Raw genomic sequence first — 19,944 nt, 5'->3', positions numbered from 1 at the left:
CTCAGACCCGTCGATTTTAGATTAAAGGGGGACATTCTTTGCTGGTATTTTTGACTCCGCCACTTTCACCCCCAAGCAAGGGTAAGCATCACCCCAAAATATTTAAATGGCATTGGGGGTTGAGTAATATTTCTTTTGAAAGCTCTTACAATTCTCTTTACAATAGACTAAATTTTATAATTCCGCCCAATACTTTGAAAAAAATTTACATTTTAAAATTTAAATTAAGTTTACTTGCTTACTTACTACTTCGTTGATTAAATGTTCAAACTGATGACCGCCCGCTTCCGTACAAGAATAAAGATTTTGTTCGAAACGTTCGCGCACATTCCGAAGCATTTCCGGCGTGATTCGAAGGCATTCGTCGACGATTCCTTGACGCAAATCTTCCAGCGACGCTTGCTGTGTTATATAGATTTTACTCTTTAGGTATCTCTACAAAAAGAAATCAAGGAGCGATAAATCCGGTGATCGTGGAGGCCACTCAATGCTGCCTCTTCTCCCAATCCAATTCCGTAGAAAACGTTGGTCCAAATATTGACGGACAATTAACGCATAATGCGGAGGAGCACCGTCCTATTGAAATATCAAATGATCTTCATCATGCTCTGGAACATATTCAATAATATCAGTCAATAACGTGTTCCAGTAATTGCAAATACATTTGGCCAGTCAAATTGCCAGGTAGAAAAAAAGGACCCACCAGTCGGTCACCGAAAATTCCAGCCCATACATTTAATTTTTCCGGTTGCTGTGTATGCACCTCGTGAAAAACTCTGGAGTTTGAATCGGACCAATAACGGCAATTATGGCGATTTACCGTCCCGTTGAAGAAAAAACTGCATTCATCAGAAAAACAGATGTTAAAACGAAACTGTGGATCGTTGCCTGCTCGCTCACTCATTATTTCGCAAAATTGCAAACGGCGGTCATAATCATCCTCATGAAGTTCCTGGACTAAATGTATTTTGTATGGATGGAATTTATTATTCTTCAAAATGGTTTGTATGCTAGTTCAATTGATCTCATACACAGATGCCAGCTGCCTCGTACTTAATGTAGGATCAAGATGAACTTGTCCCAAAACAGCAACTTCACTAGCTTCATTAACTATAGGATTTTCAATTTCTCGTTTTTTATTGGCTACGTTCCCTGTCTCTTGAATTTTTTTTCTAACTCTAGAACATACTTCCTCCTGACATGTCGATCTTGATGTTGTTCATTAAATAGCTGAGCTGTTTTATTCGCACATTTATTGTTCATAAAGTAAAGCGAAATGATATCTACCCTTTCCGCAATAGAATAAACCATAGTGTTTAATTTTCAAAAACACAATTAAATAAACTACCAACCAACGCTTCCAAATAATACTAGAAAATAATTTGGAATCCACTAATTTTACGTTCATTGTGTGTGTGTATAGCATTCGTTTCTGTTTTTTACAATTGTGTTTCTTTTTACGAAAGTGATAACAAATCGCCAAAAACCAATGTAACGCAAGAAATACTAAATTTATACCATTGGCGTACTTAACACGAATGACTGACATTTTTACCGTTACTAATTGCTTGTACATAAGTTTCAACTTAAAAATCAAAATTCTTAATAAGTATTGGGCGGAATTATAAAATTTAAAGTCTGTTGTAAAGAGAATTGTAAGAGCTTTCAAAAGAAATATTACTCAACCCCCAATGCCATTTAAATAATTTGGGGTGATGCTTACCCTTGCTTGTGGGTGAAAGTGGCGGAGTCAAAAATACCAGCAAAGAATGTCCCCCTTTGTCCAAAATCGACGAGTCTGAGCGTTTTTCTACAATCTTGACGCAGTTCCTGAAAATGGCTCTGTTTCGTTTTCATTAAGCCGCCCTGTATAATAGAAATTTTCTACACATTATATACAAATTATTATAATTTTTTACCTTTAGCAGAAAATTTTTTTAGGGGCGCCTATTAAACATTAATTTCATTGCCAAGCGTTTTTATACATGTTCAATTGACTTCGGAAAGACTTATATAAAATGAGTTGAGTAGACTTTGACTAAAACTCGAATGAAAAGTTTGTGCCAGCCAATTTGTTAACAATATTTATTTGATGTGTGGTAAACTTAAACATAACACGTATGTATATGTGATAAATTCAAGGTCAGTGCACATCTCTAACCTCAATTGCAGCCATTCCAAAACATTGATTCCATGATGAAACCAACCCAATCCTCTGTAATCTAATAAGCGTCCTCTTCAACATCAATCCACATTCTGGGAAAGATTAGATCGGAAACATTACCTTGCATACGTCGCGTTGCAAAACCATAACCATTTCTAACACCTGACTCACGTCAGATGCGACAAGTTTAACGAACCCACGACATAAGCATTTTTAAAATAGAACTGCATTGTTGTTGAAAAATGCGCACGTATGGGAACCGTGCATTCTCGAAAAAGGTCTTCTGGTGAATATCCTTTCGTTATCGTAACCAAAGACCATGGACGATCATAGGACGGTCGGAACACACATTTGCCAAGTACTATTTCGAGTTACTTATCACGATTTCTAAAATATCAATTCTGTTTATAGATATACGAGTATAACACAAACAAAAACTAAACGGAATCGTATCAGGTTTCAAAATATAATTTTACTGTTAATTATGTACGATATGCACTTAATTATATGACAAAAATACAACAGCGTGAGCCTAGCAACAATTAGTCTTGGGTGGCTGTGACTCAAAGACGAATTTCGAACCATAAAGCTACATTTACATTCAATTCGAAGTCCAAGTTGAACACAAATTGACATGCTTGTCAAATGGCGACAGCACAATGCCATTTACATTGAACGTAATTCAGATTGCACTTCGAAGTGGACTTCAAAGTGTGTCATGGAGCTTGGTAGTGCTAAGCTGAAAAATGAATTGACAGTAAATTTTTAGGTTAGTTAAGTAGTAAACGTAGTAAACAACCGATATTTTCAATGTTTTTGGGTAATGTATTATTTGTTGTGCAAAATGAATTGCATTCAGCTTATTGAACCCCAAAATATACAAGAAGATAGTGAAAATGAGTATTTAGGATCAAGCGAGTCAATAGATGAGGAATTTTTTTTTAAAATTATTAGCAATTATCCAGCTATATTCAATCCACAAAACAAGGGATACAGCAACAAAATGTTAAAAGAAACAGCATTCCAAAATGTGGCTCTCTCCATGCATTCGAGTGGTAAGTTATATACCATCGATTTTGTAGTGGAAATATGTAAGAAAAAATGGAAGTCATTGCGAGAGAAGTATCATAGAGAGAAGCAGAAATTAAATATGTTGTCACGTAGTGGTGCAAGAGCATCAGATTTGGGGAGCTGGCCTTTAATGTCGTTCTTTAACTTCATGTTTGATAACAAGATGCCAAGAAAGTAATGCAATCATTTTTTAAAAGAAACAATATACCCTAACTAAATATTTTAATGTTTTAGTACCCATTCCAGTCAATTATATAGTAATGAAACAAGCACTCCTGTGGAATACAATAGTCAAGATACAATTCAAAGTTTAAATGGAAAAAATCAATTGTCTCCTATAGAAGAAGATCCATCGGACATATTCAATACACCTAGTACCTCTCGCTGCACTACAAATTCTATGACCTCTTCACAGCCACCATCTGGTGATAGAAGTTTTGTCAGAGGAAATAAGAGAAAAAAGAAAGAGTGTGAAGAGCCCCTTATGGGAATGTTAGGGAATATCTCTAATGCCATAGAAGGTGTAACAAATATTAAAAATCAAAATAGGGACAAGATCTGGGATTTTGCAAATTATGTAAGCGCAGAACTTAGAGAGTTTCCTCCTGACAGCAAAGAAGAATTTATGGACGAAACCATAATTAGACTCTTGCAAATCAAAAGAAAAATAAGGAAATAATAAGTAGGTTTGCATATATGTAGCTGCAAATATTCTTGTCATTACTTACCTATTGTTTATATTTTAGGATATTCCTTTGGTAGTCAACGAAAATCAGCCAAGCCAGAATTTACAATGAAGTACAAGTCTAAGTATAGTTCCTATGTATAAAGTTTAGCGTTTATCTTTTCAAATTTAGTTTTCAACAAATCTTGGAAAATAAGTTTGTTTCATTTATGATTTTGTTGATTTATTTTTGTATTAAAATAAAAACATACTATATAAATAACAGTTTTTATTAATGCTAAATACAATTTATGATACCTATTTGTAAATAAGTGGATATAAATAATTTTAACCTTACAAAACAAAGAACAAAGAAACGTGCATGCATACAAGAATTTTAATTATACTGTTCTTCGAATGTAATCCAACTGCCAGCCAACTTGCCCAGTATTATTAAAATAATTTTTTAAATAATTTCTAAAATTAAAGGCTTCCCTTGAATAATTTCTATTGCCAAATCTTAATAATGAAGTACCCAAAGCATTCCAATTTAGCTGAACTTCCCTTCTCCATTGACCAGGAATTACTATCCCATTTGTACATTCATTATCCACATAGAATTGCCCATAATACATGGAAGCATCTGCCCTTTGATGCTTAATATAATTATGCAAGCAGGTAGTCGCCTTTATGATTGCATCCACTATCTCTGGCGCTGCACAAATTTCATTATGGAAAATCCTAAAGCTAGCCACCATAATGCCAAAAGCATTCTCAATTGTTCTCCTTCCTCGGGACAACCTGAAAGGCAGAATAAAAACGATTAGCTATGTATTTTAAACAAATTGATGGTTTACATTATTTATTATTTAATTATTTTTTTTACGTACAATTGTATAAAATAAATATATTTGGTTAGATATTACTAAAGAAAATCCTGTTTATAATAGGTACTTGCCTATAGTTAAATATTAACTTGTCTTCCTCCATTCTTGCATTCCTCAATTTGCTGTATGGCCTCATTAGATTAATTTGTAGAGGAAACGCTTCATCCCCAACAAAATAAAATGGGACTCTAATGGCAGTGCCTAGTAACGCACGTCCTTGGGGAATATTGAGTGAACCCATCTTTAGTTGGTGTCCAAAATTAAAAATTTTTAATACACCACCATCACTCTGACTTCCATAAGCCCTAATATTGACATGTGTAAAGTAATATTGTGCATCACAAACTGATAATAATATGATGCTAAAATACTTCTTATAATTATAATACAATGTCCCAGAATGAGAAGGAGCCTGAATACGGACGTGCTTTCCATCGATGCTTCCTAAACAGTTAGGCAGTTGCCATAAGTTTTGGAAATCTATAGCAATTTTTAACCACTGTTCTTCTGCTGGTGCTTTTAAATATATTGGAGATAAAACTTTCCACAACACATTGCATGTTTCAAAAACAATTCCACATATAGTAGAAGGGGCTATACGGAAAGCATAGCCTAGATTAGGATAGGAATCTCCCGTGGCTAAAAATCGTAGTGTTACCATTAATCTCGCTTCAGGTCGAATAGCTTCACGTGGTGAATGCTTTAGCAAGTAAGGTGCACAGAGAGTCAAAAGAGATTCAAAGCTTTGTGCAGTCATTCTCGTGAAATTGAAAAATAATTCTGGACTATGAAGTTGCAACTCATTTACAAGGGTATTGTAAAAACCACAGTTTCTCCTTCTTAAGTAAATACTTCGTGCCCACATTCTGCGATTCCGCTGCTTTCCAGGATATTTTCTTCCTACTTTCTTGATTAAGATTGTTAGTACTACTGCGGAACATCCTAATATGACGAGTTTTTCTTCGTTAGTCATCAGTTTAACTGCTACCACTGATACTCTTTAAAAACGTTCGTAATACGTTAATTGGGAAACGGGTTGAGTTCCAAACAACGAAAACATCTAAAATCTAACCTATAAATTCACTCACAAAGTAAATGGTCTGTCAATTGCGGCTTGAATTAATTTCATTTCGAATTGAATGTAAATGTAGCTTAAGTTCTTGTTATTCAATTGTTCATCCATTTGGCAGCACTAAATTTCGACAGACGTCAAACGTTAAACTCTGATTTTTAGTAATGTTCCTCCTTGGTAGAATTTTGCCAATAATATATCGATATTTACGTACCAAATGTGTCGAAAGGATCAGTAAAGGAAGACAATCGTCAAATTTTACAGTCGGTCATGGCAAAGTCAACGACTACGAATCCTGCAAGTACGAAAATGATCTAGTTGACTAGGCATCACTAAAGAAAGATCGTAGCCTCATTCACGTGTTGCATATAAATAATATTAAAATATTTTATCTCAAGCAAACAACAATTTTTTTTCTTTAGTTTCTCGACTGCATGGTTATTAGAATTTTTCTCGTTAAACTATTTATAGAGGCACTTCAAATATTTTTGCCAATACGACATCAGCTGATAATTAAATAGGAACTGCATACCTCAATTTGCGTTAAATATAAACAACAACAGGCAGCTGGCTGTGGAATAGTTCCATAACGGCTTTTCTTAATCAATACTATTTCGCTGAACGCATAAAAATATCCACTCGTTACAAATTTAACACTAAACACATAAAATATAGAAAGAAAAACGTTTAAGAATAATTTTAAGTAGAGTTGTTATGTTTCAAAAAAATTATTCTAAGCTATCTATGTGACAAATATTTGTTTTACAACTTTTACATACTTTCTTATTTATTTTTTTTCTAAAAGGCGAATATGCAGAATGGTTATACTTTGAAACAAACTTTGTAATCAAATCAAAACAGCAATGGACGTCAATTAGTCAATTTTGTGTCTGTATCTACGTTGGTGCTGACCAAAATGCACCACCTACTGGTGCAAAAATCGAGGTTCAAATTGTAAATAAACTAATTAACGCTAATCTAATCTGTTTCTGGGTTTCTCTATCAGAGTTAAACTCTTAAAGGTTAAGTAACATAACACACGTAATTTACTTTTGGCCTGATAAAGTTGTGTTTTCATTCGCGGTTATTATTTCAGAAACAAAACAATGTTACTAAATGTACTGGGTGTCTACAGGGTCTGTACAACTCTCCACCAGATATAGTACGGCTCAGAATAAGTCGATTTAACTGAATTTGTCTTTTCTTTAATACCTTTTAACTTCTTCGAGGTAATTTCGTGAAATTTCGTTTTCGGGGCTTTTTTGTAATGAGAAATTTGAATTTATCGACCATTAGGACACATTTAAACTGCCAATACTTTTTTGTGTCACGGTGTACTTCACTTTGGGTTGGAAAAATCTAGTTCCCCAACTTCTCTGCTTAAAAAAGTTATGCCTTCTAATATCCCTAAATCCAACCGTTGCAACAAAAAGGCATTTCAATTTGTAAATGCATAAAAAAAATTGTTTTAAAGTTATTTTAATAAAACTGGGAGATATACGTACCAACAGGACTATTTTGGCAAAAATGTGCCTCCTAACCGTGCCACCCCCGACAACAGACATGTTCGCGTTCACGGGAAGACTAAGCGTAAGTTGCAATATTGCTTTTTTTATAAACATCGCCCGCCATCGGGAGTGTGTTGTTTGGTTCGACCAACAATGGTTCAATATAGCTGAATTATTAGTCAAAATACGCAGTCACCGGCATCTCATAAAACTGCATTGTTTATTGTTTGTTTAGCTTCGACGAGCGATTCGTGCAAGGTGTGTTATCGTTGTCGCTGCAGCGAGCTTAAAAAAAAAATGGCTGGTTCTTAAGCCACGTTCTTGAAGGGAGACATGAGGCAGAAGCATTAAATTCAACGTTTCGAGCATTTATGTTACCGAAATAACACACACTATACATGGTGTTCTACAAGCTCTATGACAAACTTTGACAGACGGTAGTTGGGTTAATTTCAAACATTTTTTCTTATATGAACATACATCCGATTCGTTTTTGTTTAGAAGTTACCAGCATTTAAAAAAATACAATTTCATATTTCAATCAAAGTAGCCTGATAAATAAAAATGATGATTGCTATAACAATAACTATTATTTGTGTTTAAGTTTAAAGCCGCGAGTATGATTGAAGGTCAACCCGGGGATTGGCAGATTTATAACCAGGAATAGGTTCCTGGCCAGTGCCTGCAGCACGATCAAAATTTTACAACTGTTCTAATATCTAATATCTTAGATTCCAATATCTAATGTCAAACATATTGTAACATGATCAACAAATAAAGCAAAACTAGTTTCCATAGTTGAATTATACAGGGTGAGGCGTGTATAATTTAAAAATTAAACTACAGCTTCCTGATGATATTTTTAAAGTGCTACTTAAATTCAGTTAAAAAAAACTGTCCAAAGTCAGTTGAAATCTTAAAAAGACAAAATCATAATTTCTTGGAACTAATAATCAAGTTTAGTGCATCCAAGTGTGTCTCCGGACCTAAATTAGAGCGTGGGTGATGAATCCAGCTACAACGTGTCGAAGGATGATAAGATTGACAAATCCAAGGAACTAATCGGGATCTGTAGCTAACTGGACAGCCTAAACTAGCTATTCCGTGATATGGCGCCCAACGTAGGGCCCTGTCGCTCAATAAGCCAATGCCCAATCTTTTAGTTCTCAACAGCTCGAACTATCATGCCGTTTGGATAAGCTCAATCTTTCGGTAACACGGCAACACTTTGTCAGAGTCAGAAAAATTTACTTTTAACTCGACAATGTGAAACTTTGCAATTTCCATATGTAACACTTGTTTATTTTTTAAGTATTGTAATAATAGGGATTAACATATTTTATTATGAAATGAAAACTATCGTGGTTGCTTTGAATCAAACCTCAGTTGTTCACATGGAATGCGCCAGCTAAGTGTTTATTTGCCCTTGCGACTATGTAATTTATGAGTATATAATTTAGCCCGGAATGCCGAAACTAAGAGAGGTTGTTCTTTGTGACAGTGGTGCCTGGCCAGCGTCCGAATAAGGTTGATTTTTATATTTTTGTGCTAGCTTGAATACATTTGTTTAATGAATTGTGAATTTGTGGCTAATTTGCCATAGGTACTCGTTTATGTTTTTGAAAACCCCAAGGCGCGCCACGAGTTCGGTCTTAATGGATGTGGTTCCTTTGACGTGTGCCTTTAAGTTCTACGGGGTCTTACATGCGCTTCGATTGACACATACTGGGTGGTGTTGAGGTAGGTGGCATAATAATAGTTGACTCACACACCCGTTAAATATAATGGAAACGTATGGAAAGATATACCTTGAATCCTACAGTTAAGGGGAGTGTAACCTCCCGGTGAATTACCTATTTATTTGTTTTTATTGACAGAACAATAACTTTGATATTTGTTTAATATACCCTCTTAATTTCTGGCCGATGATCCGGCTGTTGTTGAGATAAACTGCTTTGTAACGACCCATGTATAAAAGGTAACAATACCAACAATAACATCTTATTTTACAAAAGTTTATAGAGCAAACTCTACTTATTTCTTGGCAACTAATCCACTGCAGTTTATATATCTAAAATAAAATAACCCTGTATTTTTTTGCGTTTAGTTTTTACATGTGAGGTGTGACATTATTTTATGATTCTTAAATGAAATGGTAAACCCTTTCAGCTGATACGTATATACCCCAATAGCGTCTACTTCACATTTGTGATGTTGCCTTCAGGCGAACCAAAAGAATTCCACGTTTCCTAAAATCGTAGACGTTGCAGGAATTTGCAAAAACGAGGCAGAATTTCCAAAAATAGACGCCTATATAAATTTACGGCGCGGCAATTCCGCGTTAGTGCCCATTTACGATTTCCGCCGTAAAGAAAAAAAATTTAACAATCGCTCCCTGTTCTCGAAATACCGCGATATCTCGCGATTTACGATCCAGTCTATTGGCTTATTATTTTCGGTCTGATAGATTTATAACGTTTCCTCGGCTGGCCAGTACCGCCGATAACCGATATTTATGTTCGACAAGACATTGCCAGGGCACGTACACGCTGCTGACTGCATAAAAATTCGCAGTTAATTGTCTTTTATCGGGATCGTGTTCGCGGTCGTGAATGACGCCGTTGTTGGGCTGCGTTTTACTGTCGAAATGACCAAACGGGTCGGCTGGACGTGAAATCGAGCTTATTTTCCCGTAGAAATATTTCGACACAATCATTCCAGCAACACCAAACTTTTCGTTCCTAAAAACTCGCATCTGACAAATTGTTTAAATTTGAATTAGTTTTTGTGATTTCTAAGATCAGTTCCTAATATTTGCAGCTTATGTTGTCCTGTTATTTACGGATCATGTTGCTGTTGATTAGATAGAGATGGTTCAATACAACGTTCAAGTTGATACCGCTAAAATACGATGCTTACTATGTACAATTATGTCGAAAACGGAATGATGTGATCTCAGTTTACTTGGACATAATGGAATCAAGTATTTGGCATTACATTACCTGTAACCGTTTTTAACTGCTTATGGAAATTGCAAAGTTTCACATTGTCAAGTTAAAAATAAATTTTTCTGACTATGTCAAAGTATTGTCCTGTTACCGAAAGATTGAGCTTATCCAAACAGCATGATAGTTCGAGCTGTTGAGAATTAAAAGATTGGGCATTGGCTTATTGAGCGACAGGGCCCTACGTTGGGCGCCATATGGCGGAATAGCTAGTTCAGGCTGTCCAGTTAGCTGCAGATCTCGATTATATTTTCGGTCATATCATAGACGAAATAGCGAATCCGCGTATGAGAGAGGCGCGCGCTCGGCTCATAGCGCTTTATTAACAATTATAAAACAAGGCTTTAGAATAATGCGAGTCCCAAAAACTCTTCAGGCAACATCAAAAATAACAATTTTTAACCCGGAAATCGGCCGTTGAAAATCGTCATTTTCGCAATTTTAGCAACTTAAATTGTTTATAATGTGCCAAAAAACCTAAAAAAAAAATTGATTGATGTTAAGGAACATCTCACCAATCTGAATATGCAAAAAAATCGAGTCGGAAAATTACTCCCGCGAATGCGAGGTTTTCGCCTTGTCTATTTTATTGAATGTAATATTAACCTCGCAGCATTAACCAGTGGTGTGCTACTGAAGGTGCCGCTCCGTTTCCCCTAGAAAAAAAATACGCCACTGGTGGTTTTTTGTAAAAATAATATTACATTCAGATAATGTTACGTTAAATGAATGAAACGTGATCTTTGGTATTTTTTAATCGGAGCAGCCGTTTAGGATAATTTACTTATTTGCCGACCATAATACGCAAATTAAGTCCACACTCCACATACCCATATTAGTTTAAAATCCATCAGCAAAAATTTAATCTTTTGTCTGCATTGTCAGTTATTAAGCTTTACGATGATCTCGTTTTAGTTTTATAACTAGCTTTATTTATTCCTAAAGCTGCAGTCCTTGTTGGGCTTATGAACACGAAACGAATTGTGATAAATAATAGAGGAAAATTGTAATCTCCTCAGGAAAAATCATGTCATGCTAAGTTCCTCTATAAATAGGTATCAAAAGTGTACGATGCGGAAGAACTTCGTTTTAAACAATTGTTGTAGGACTCGTTGCTTAATTACTTACTCGAATGTTATTTTATTATTTAGTTTGATATTTTTTTCCAGAAATAAATTTATTTCTACAAAAATCCGCCAGTGGCGTATTTTTTTCTTAGGGAAATGGGGCGGCACCTCCAGTAGCACGCTACTGGTTAAAGCCACAAGGTAAATATTACATTCAATAAAAGGTCTAATTACGTGAATACGCTGTAGTAAAGTTCATTCCATTCTGTCAGCGCATTATAGAAATATAGAAAAAAATTATTTTTTTGTAAACTTTAACACCCTGTATCTCAAATACCGACTCCCGCAGGAGCAACCTTTATTTATTTTTTGGTAATGAATCAAGTTCCTCAGTTTCTGTATTTATAGTGAAATCACCCTGTATAAATATAAGTCTAGAAATGACAATAATAATATTCAAACGTATTTTTCAGTAATTACGTACCTACTGTTTTTTCTTGCGGTTCCATATTTAGTAAATTTTACTGCTTTTTCGTGATATCCAAAAAAATACTATAAATAATTAAATCGATGTGTCGTTTTCCATCTTCCGAGTGTTTCCAAAATTTACCCCACTTTCCATTCCGGACCGAAAAAATGAAAAAAACCGATTAAACCGGCATCTATCGTATCCAGAGTCAAGGACAAAGTCCCAGAGGACCCGGAGCTCCTGTACCATGATGTCCAGAGCGCGGGAAAGTCAAATTTTCACCTCACTTAAAACAATCCCCATGCCTCAACCCTAATTTTCGACAACATCTTGTCTATCAGTAATTTGGGCAATCCGGGAAGAATTCAATGAACGTCAATTCTAGGCATTTGCAGTCTATTAACCAGAGATGAGTGCCTGGTCAGTGCTCGCAGCACGATCAAAATTTTGCAACAACAAATGTAATTATTCTAAATGTAAATGTCTATAGCCAATATCTATTGTCAAACATATTGTAATATTCTCTAAAAGTCAACAATAAACCCTAAAACTATAAAAATCTCATAGTTTATTTATTTTTTCTTCGGTAAAACAACGCCCGGTACCGTATCTACATCTAAAATCTACATAATAAAGAACAAATAAAAATATTTAAGTACTAATTTCATAGGTTGAAATATTCATTAAAATCGTTTCAAGTTTTGAAATATTTTTTTTCAATCGCTGTGTTTAGTTTCTGAATCTCAATGTCAATGACCACTAACACTGACCCAGTTTAGATGAACTTCATTATATCTATCCATCTGACGTGACATGGTAATAGGGCGTTAGGCTACAATACAAAACAAAATTATCTAAATACCGAAACAGCTAATAGTTGCCTATTTTTTACTCAGGCTTCGCTTTCTTGTTATATCTCTATAAGTATCATTATGAAAACTTCAATATATCATTGTAGCAGTGTGTTAATGAATCTTCCATTTAGAGTAACATTTCTATAAATAGCAAATTATAAAATATTAATATTAATATTACGAATAAATTGTTTTATATCGATAAAAATTCTTTGTTTATCCACAAGTCAGAACTGCTTCTATTCTATGTATGGTAGTTTAACATGTCTCGCGACAAGATATACAGAGAATGAATGGAATTGATTCCATTGTCCACATCGTCAAGTAATTTAAAAATTTCTTGGCGACACAATACTCGCTTGAAAAGGGAATTACTGTTTATTTCTTGAGCATGTTAATCTTATTGGAAAATATACATTCTGAAAATTGTAAATCCTAAACCAGCTAAGTTTTTTTGGATGCCAATTTCTGTGTTACGATTTTTTTTATTAAGCATCTAATAACACAACGTTATTTTACATCTCTCAAGATACTCCCGTGCCAATTTCATATAAAAAAATGTGTACAGAAATTTAAAAATGTAACAGTTCCTATAATATTTTAATTAATTTAAATTTCATATTTTTAACAAATTATATTGTACGAAATAACTACTCTGCGGACTAATGTTCCGTACATCATTGAATTACATCCACTATATCTAGTAAACAGCTGATATCATTCGTCAGCAGGACCACCCGACCTATACCGGTTTCGAACATATTAGTTCTCATCATTACGCCACAAGTGAGACGAATGATAACTATTTATGGACATGCTGCTCTTGCTTCACATCATATGTGATATACAGAGTGAATCGATTTTTTTTAGTGACTTCCGTTTCGAAAACTTTTTATATCATTGTGTTTTTTTACCACTAACACTTTTTTATCTGTAGATTATCGGGAAACGTTATTCTTCGGAAGAACTTTTGCACTGTATGAAATAATCAGAAATTATTTTTATAAACTTGTGTACAGGGTGAAGATAAGATATAAACATGTGTGTAAGTCTTATTTTTTAAGCTGCCGAAAATTGCATTAAGGAAAAAACCTAGCAGTAATTAGTTATTTTTAAATGTAAAATCTTATCATATTGTTTGAAATTGTTTATTTGTGGCATAAATTATATTATTATTATGTATATAGATTAGACGGACAATATTTCATTAAACACTGATCAAAACAACAACATAGAACAACGATTATAAAGAAGCGAGAATTTGAGAAATCAAAAATTTGAGAACAGGCCTTGGATAAGCGATTTCATAATTCACAAACATTAAAAAAGAATTGTAGCTACAATAAACATCATATATCTCTATCGTTATCAATCTAGGAGACGAAGATAATTCATCAGAATATTCAGAGGATGAATTTTAATATACCTACTTTTTTATTTTCTTTATTGTACATTTATACAACACTACATTTACTCACCATAATTTGAATTTTCAAAATTATATATTTTTGTGTGGAATAAAAGTCTATTCATTAAATTTAAATAAATATTTTGATAATAATATTGAATAATTTTATTTGAATTACTAAAAACCCTCTTAACCCGGTTATGATGCTTAAAGTAGCCTCATGTTTTGAAATGCTGTTTTTATATTGTTTACTTATACCTAAGAGAAATGGACCGAGAAATTGAAGCGGCATAGACTAAGACGGATTGTCGGGGATTAAATTTTAGCTATCTGCTACAATTTAGTACAGTCCGATCGCACAAAGTTTTTTTAAAAGTACACCTCATCTATACGGAAAATACATAATATAAAAATATTGAATATAGGCACCAGTACTACATTTATTTACGATTTGCATACATAATAAGCTTTTATTACTCTCTTTCATTTCTAAACAGACTATAGCTATGGAAGCGACAAACCGTTATCTATAATTGAAGTGCTTGATTATAGTGATGTGTATTTTTTATTTTTATATGATTGCCTTTTTTCAATTTGTGATTTTTGTTTAGGCAAAAATAATTTCATAAATGTAACCCTTGCTTGCTTTTGTCGTTTTGTAGCAAGGGTTTTTAATATTTACTCAATCCTTTAATTTTTCCACAAGTGGCAAAATACCCATATAAACAAAATCTTAATCTCACATCACAGAAAATATTCGTGTCGTTTTGAGTATTTGTCTTTTTTCGCAAACGGTTTGAACTGAATCATTATGAAAACAGAGGTGAAAACTTTTAATTAGTGGATAGTAACATTAAATCAAATCGATTTATTTTAAAAATTATCAATGTTTTATATTTAAAAATACTTTTTCCCTAATACAATTTATACAGTTTGTCCATGAATAGAGTTCGGAAGATGAAAAACTTCTTTATGTGTAGAACAAAAAGTATTTTTTTATAAAAACGTCTACTTATCTTGAAACTACAATTTTGAATACTGAACATTTTTAATTACTTCCATTTTGATTTTTTTTTCGATTTTTTGAAATATCTAAACCGTGATTTATTACACGAATTGTGCAAAAAAAGTCTAATAAATATTTTTCCCAAAGTAGGTAAATTCGTACCTAATTACTTATAACTTCTTATATCTTTATTTTTATTTTCAAATAAACTAGCTACCTAGTTTTAATCATTCAGTAAAAAAAACGGTCCAAATCAGTGACCATCTAGGAGCCTCGCTTACATTTATGGACTTTTATTTTTGGGGATAATTAAAGCCAAATGTGTATAAAATTAATTTCAATAATAACTTAAGATCTCTTAAAAGATAAAATTAGAGAAGTTATTGAAGATATCCCAATAGAGCAAATAAGGAAATGTCAATCGGAATTTAGATATTGAGTTGAACTATTCGCTGAACTTAGTGGTGCCATATTTAAATACAACTGTTTATTTTAATATTTTATAATTTATGATTGATTGAAAATAAAAATTTTGAAGTTTGTTCGTTTATGTTGTTTGTTTATGTTTTGCTTTGATTTAATCGAAGTAATTAAAACTGTTATTTTTGATGTACCCTGTAGGTATAGCAATCTCAAATCTGGTATTCAGAACTGTAATTTCAAGACAACCAGACGTTTTTATAAAGAATGTTTTTTTGTTCTAAACATACACAAAGCTTTCTCTCTTCCGAACCTATCCGTGGACACACTGTATATTTAAAGATAATGTTAAATAATTAAGTTTTACTATTTGAATGTTTTACGTATATGAAAAAACCTGTTTCGCATTCTTCTCGGAAATTTTGGGGTTATCTTAAAAAGTGACTTCTATAAAAGTTGTAGATTTTTGCATGATCTACAACTTTTGTATTGGATACTTTTTTGTTTGACGTCAAATTTCGCCAGAAATCCCAATGATAAAATTTTTTCACAAATTTTTAACCCCCCAAATCAATCCTCCGCCGCCCCTGCTCACGCGTTTATTTTTTTTACGTTTATTATAAGCCCCTTTACCATTTGCATTTATAAAAATCCATTGAACAATTAAACATAGGGTGTCTGAAGGATCTGTACAACGCTCCACCAGGCTCAAAATAAACCGATCTAACTAAACTTGCCTTAATCGAAAAATGGTAATACCGGAGCTACAGGGTGTCAAAAAATTAAATAATATTTCTTTAATATCGACTATTTCGAGTTAATTTCGTGAAATTTTGTATCCTGGGTTTTTTTGGAATGAGAAATTCGAATTTATCGACGATTTCATTGTATCTTCTATAGAGAGCGCCACAAGCGACCGATGGGACGCATTTAAACTGCCAAAACTTTTTTGTCCTGCAGTGTATTTCACTTTGAGCTAGCAAAATTTCCCCCCCCCCCAACTTTTCTGCTTAAAAAAGGCATACCTTCTAATGTCTCTAAAGCCAACCGTTTTCAATAAAAAAGACATTTAAATTTGTAAATGCATACAAAAATTTGTTTAAAAGTTATTTTCAACTCCGTTGAAAAACATATCTTCTAAGACCGGCCAATAATTACCGTTATTTTTTAGATTTTTAGATCGTTTAGATTGGTTACATTGTTTAGATTGTCTTCGAATAGATTGTTTTTAGAAAATATGTTTTTACTTCGACAATTCTGTTTTCAGTAAAATTGTTAAATAAACAAAATTTAAAATAGTAATTGCACTGTTTCCTTTGAAGGCATATTTCTTCTTATTAAACGATTGCTCCTAATTTCGTTTATCAGTTGAGTTGAAACAACAGGAATACAAGATATTTCTATTGAAAGATTACATTATTTAATAAATCCAATATTTCGGGCATGTTTATCAGTTAAAAATATTTGGAAACATAGGTACTTTTTAATTTTTATTCCAGGTATTTAATTCTTAATTATACTAGAATTCTTTTGCATATGTACCTAGATTTCTAGTGTCGAAGAACATTGGCTTCAATTACTTAATACAATTTTTAGGCACATTTTACTAAATTATTTGAATTAGCCTTTGACATAATGTAAAAACGTTTTTCACTTCGCGGAAAATTTTTATTTTCCTCAAGAATAATAGGCCAGGAAAATAAGCTGGGAAAAACCATTTTGCGACTTTTTGTTTCGGCAAGCTGAATTTATCACTATAGATTCTAAATATTATGTACAATAACATATTAGTTTCCACAGTCATAAAAATGGGGGGTAGATTGTTTACACGGTGGTTAATTGTATAATTTTTACGTAAATTCACGTTTTTCGCTTATAACTTTTTCCGTTCATTTCCACGAGAAAACAGTAAAGTGCTCTTTTTTTTGTCTTCAAAAGACGTACAAAACTAGCCCTCGAGCGTCAAAAAATATTTATTCGATCAAAAGTTATAAACAGAAGAAGTGTATTTATGACTTTTGAATTGAACATTTATAAACTGCGTTATTAATACCCTGAACGTTTTGGCATCGCATCCTCTCATTCCTTATCACTGTCTAATAACTCACACGAAATCTGGAATCGGTAAGTTGAATAGTTTACAAGTTATGGCCTTATAAACAAATTAACTAATTATTAGTCTGGACGATCCCGAGGATCTTCCACAATCGCACTGATTTTTTTCATGGTAGATTTCATAATAATACATTGAAATCTATATTTTTTTTTTAATTTCAAATTTGCAACCTGGAATTTTTTTTATTTTTTAGCCTTAGTTGCAAAATGAAATATACGACGCACGAGCGTGATATAGTTATATATTATTACATATTCGGAAAGCTTATGAAAAGAGCTTTAAGTTAAAAAAAAATCGTCAAGATTCGTTGAAAAACAACGGAGTTACAGACTGTCAAAGTTGACGGCCTATTGTTAAACAAATTAGGTTGGTAGCGGCAAAAAAAATACTGTCATAACCGGCAACCCGAGTACTTTCCCAGATAAAAATATTTTATTTGTGGAAGTATGTTAAGTGCATAAGAAATATTGTCAAAAGTCAGTGGGTCGCTTGATTTTCGGCGAGCCGTGGCGCGGCGGAAGGGTGGGGGAAGCGAACGACAGCGAGTCCGAAGAAAATGACGATAATATTCATAGTCCTGCCGTTAAATAAGCGAAATTCGCTTGAAAATAATATATTTGACAGTCTGTAACTCCGTTGTTTTTCAACGAATCTTGACGATTTTTTTTTAACTTAAAGCTCTTTTCATAAGCTTTCCGAATATGTAATAATATATAACTATATCATGCTCGTGCGTCGTGTATTTTATTTTACGAGTACAACTAAGGCTAAAAAATAAAAAAATTCCAGGTTGCAAATTTGAAATTGAAAAAGAAATGATAGATTTCAATGTATTATTATAAAATCTACCATGAAAAAAATCGGTGCGATTGTGGAAGATCCTCGGGATCATCCAGACTAATAATTAGTAAATTTGTTTATAAGGCCATAACTTGTAAACTATTCAACTTACCGATTCCAGATTTCGTGTGAGTTATTAGACAGTGATAAGGAATGAGAGGATGCGATGGCAAAACGTTCTGGTGATAATAACGCAGTTTATAAATGTTTAATTCAAAAGTCATAAATAAACTTCTTCTGTTTATAACTTTTGATCTAATCAACATTTTTTGACGCTCGAGGGCTAGTTTTGTAGGTCTTTTGAAGACGAAAAAAAGTACTTTATTGCTTTCTCGTGGAAATGAATGGAAAAAAGTTATAAGCGAAAAACGTGAATTTACGTAAAAATTATACAATTTAACCAGCCTGTAAACAATCTCGCCCCCCATTTTTATGACTGTGGAAACTAATATGTTATTGTACATAATACTTAACATCTATAGTGATAAATTCAGCTTGCCCAAGCAAAAAATCGCGTGCAACTCTATATTTCCTGGCCTAATAAGCTGGATTTAGTATTAACCAAGCCGGATTGACGGAACCAAAAGAGAAAAACCCACTCACTGGCGACAAGATGTGCGCGGGGTGCAGTCCGGACCTCCCGGCAAAATTCAGAGCCTCCGGCAGTTCGTTCATGTCGCACCACCCGCTCCGGCGACTAATCCAAGGGAAGAATAAGCGATCCAGAATATCCAAGCACAACAACGATCCAAGACAAGTCACGGACACATTTCACTGGCATGCAACGAGTAACCATCCGCCGCACCTCTTCCAAACAAACACTGGTCGGGGTTGGGAGAGACGTGCTACGTCTAAATCGCGGTATACACGAAACGGGTCGCGTACATCGAGCTCGAAGTTTTGTTTTATTTTGCTCGAAAGCGTGTTGCTGACAAGCCGACGATCGCGGAGTAGCGCCTCGGAAACGTGCTCTATGCAAATACTGCGGGGGCCCACGTGACGGCTCCCGCGGGTGGGGGACGAGCTTCGGGTCGTGGGCTTACCGTGAGAGTCCTCAACCCGCCGTGGCGCCGCCTTAGATCGAGGTATTGGAGAAGGCGCCGGGGATGTGTCCTTTTGCAGGGCCAGTTGGCTGTGGAACAAATGCCGTCGAGGTCGAGGTATCCTGATTTCAATGCGTTGAATTAACCTCAAAAACGAAATAATTACCCTGTAAAAAGTTAAGGTATAATTTATAAGTAAAATTTCCGTATTGTATGAATTTTTTACGTAAATTAGGAAAAAACAAGTTTTAATTGTAAATTTATAGATTTAAATGAATATATTTGAAAATTTTCAGCTCAGCATTCCATTTTATTTAATTTGTTTATTTACATTTTTGTGTACATGCCTA

General features: G+C 33.8%; 1 protein-coding gene across 2 annotated transcripts in view; it reads right to left on the bottom strand.

The window, feature by feature from the left end:
• Positions 1-19,481, bottom strand: part of LOC108913625 (forkhead box protein L2-like) — a 65,625-nt gene extending 46,144 nt beyond the window's left edge. The window contains exon 1 of one of the 2 annotated variants that reach the window (XM_018719195.1): positions 19,155-19,481. In XM_018719195.1, the coding sequence (XP_018574711.1) occupies positions 19,155-19,226 (72 nt within the window). In that variant the 5' untranslated portion in view covers positions 19,227-19,481. Of the gene's footprint in view, positions 1-7,363; positions 7,429-19,154 lie in introns of those variants that run through there. The other variant, XM_018719196.1, reaches the window with a different exon arrangement.
• Between the last annotated feature and the right edge of the window lie 463 nt (positions 19,482-19,944).

This window comes from Anoplophora glabripennis, unplaced genomic scaffold (assembly GCF_000390285.2).
Source record: "Anoplophora glabripennis isolate ALB-LARVAE unplaced genomic scaffold, Agla_2.0 scaffold914, whole genome shotgun sequence".
Lineage (NCBI taxonomy): Eukaryota > Metazoa > Arthropoda > Insecta > Coleoptera > Cerambycidae > Anoplophora > Anoplophora glabripennis.
Note: the sequence above shows the minus strand (reverse complement) of the source record. Positions and strands in the feature narration are given on the sequence as shown.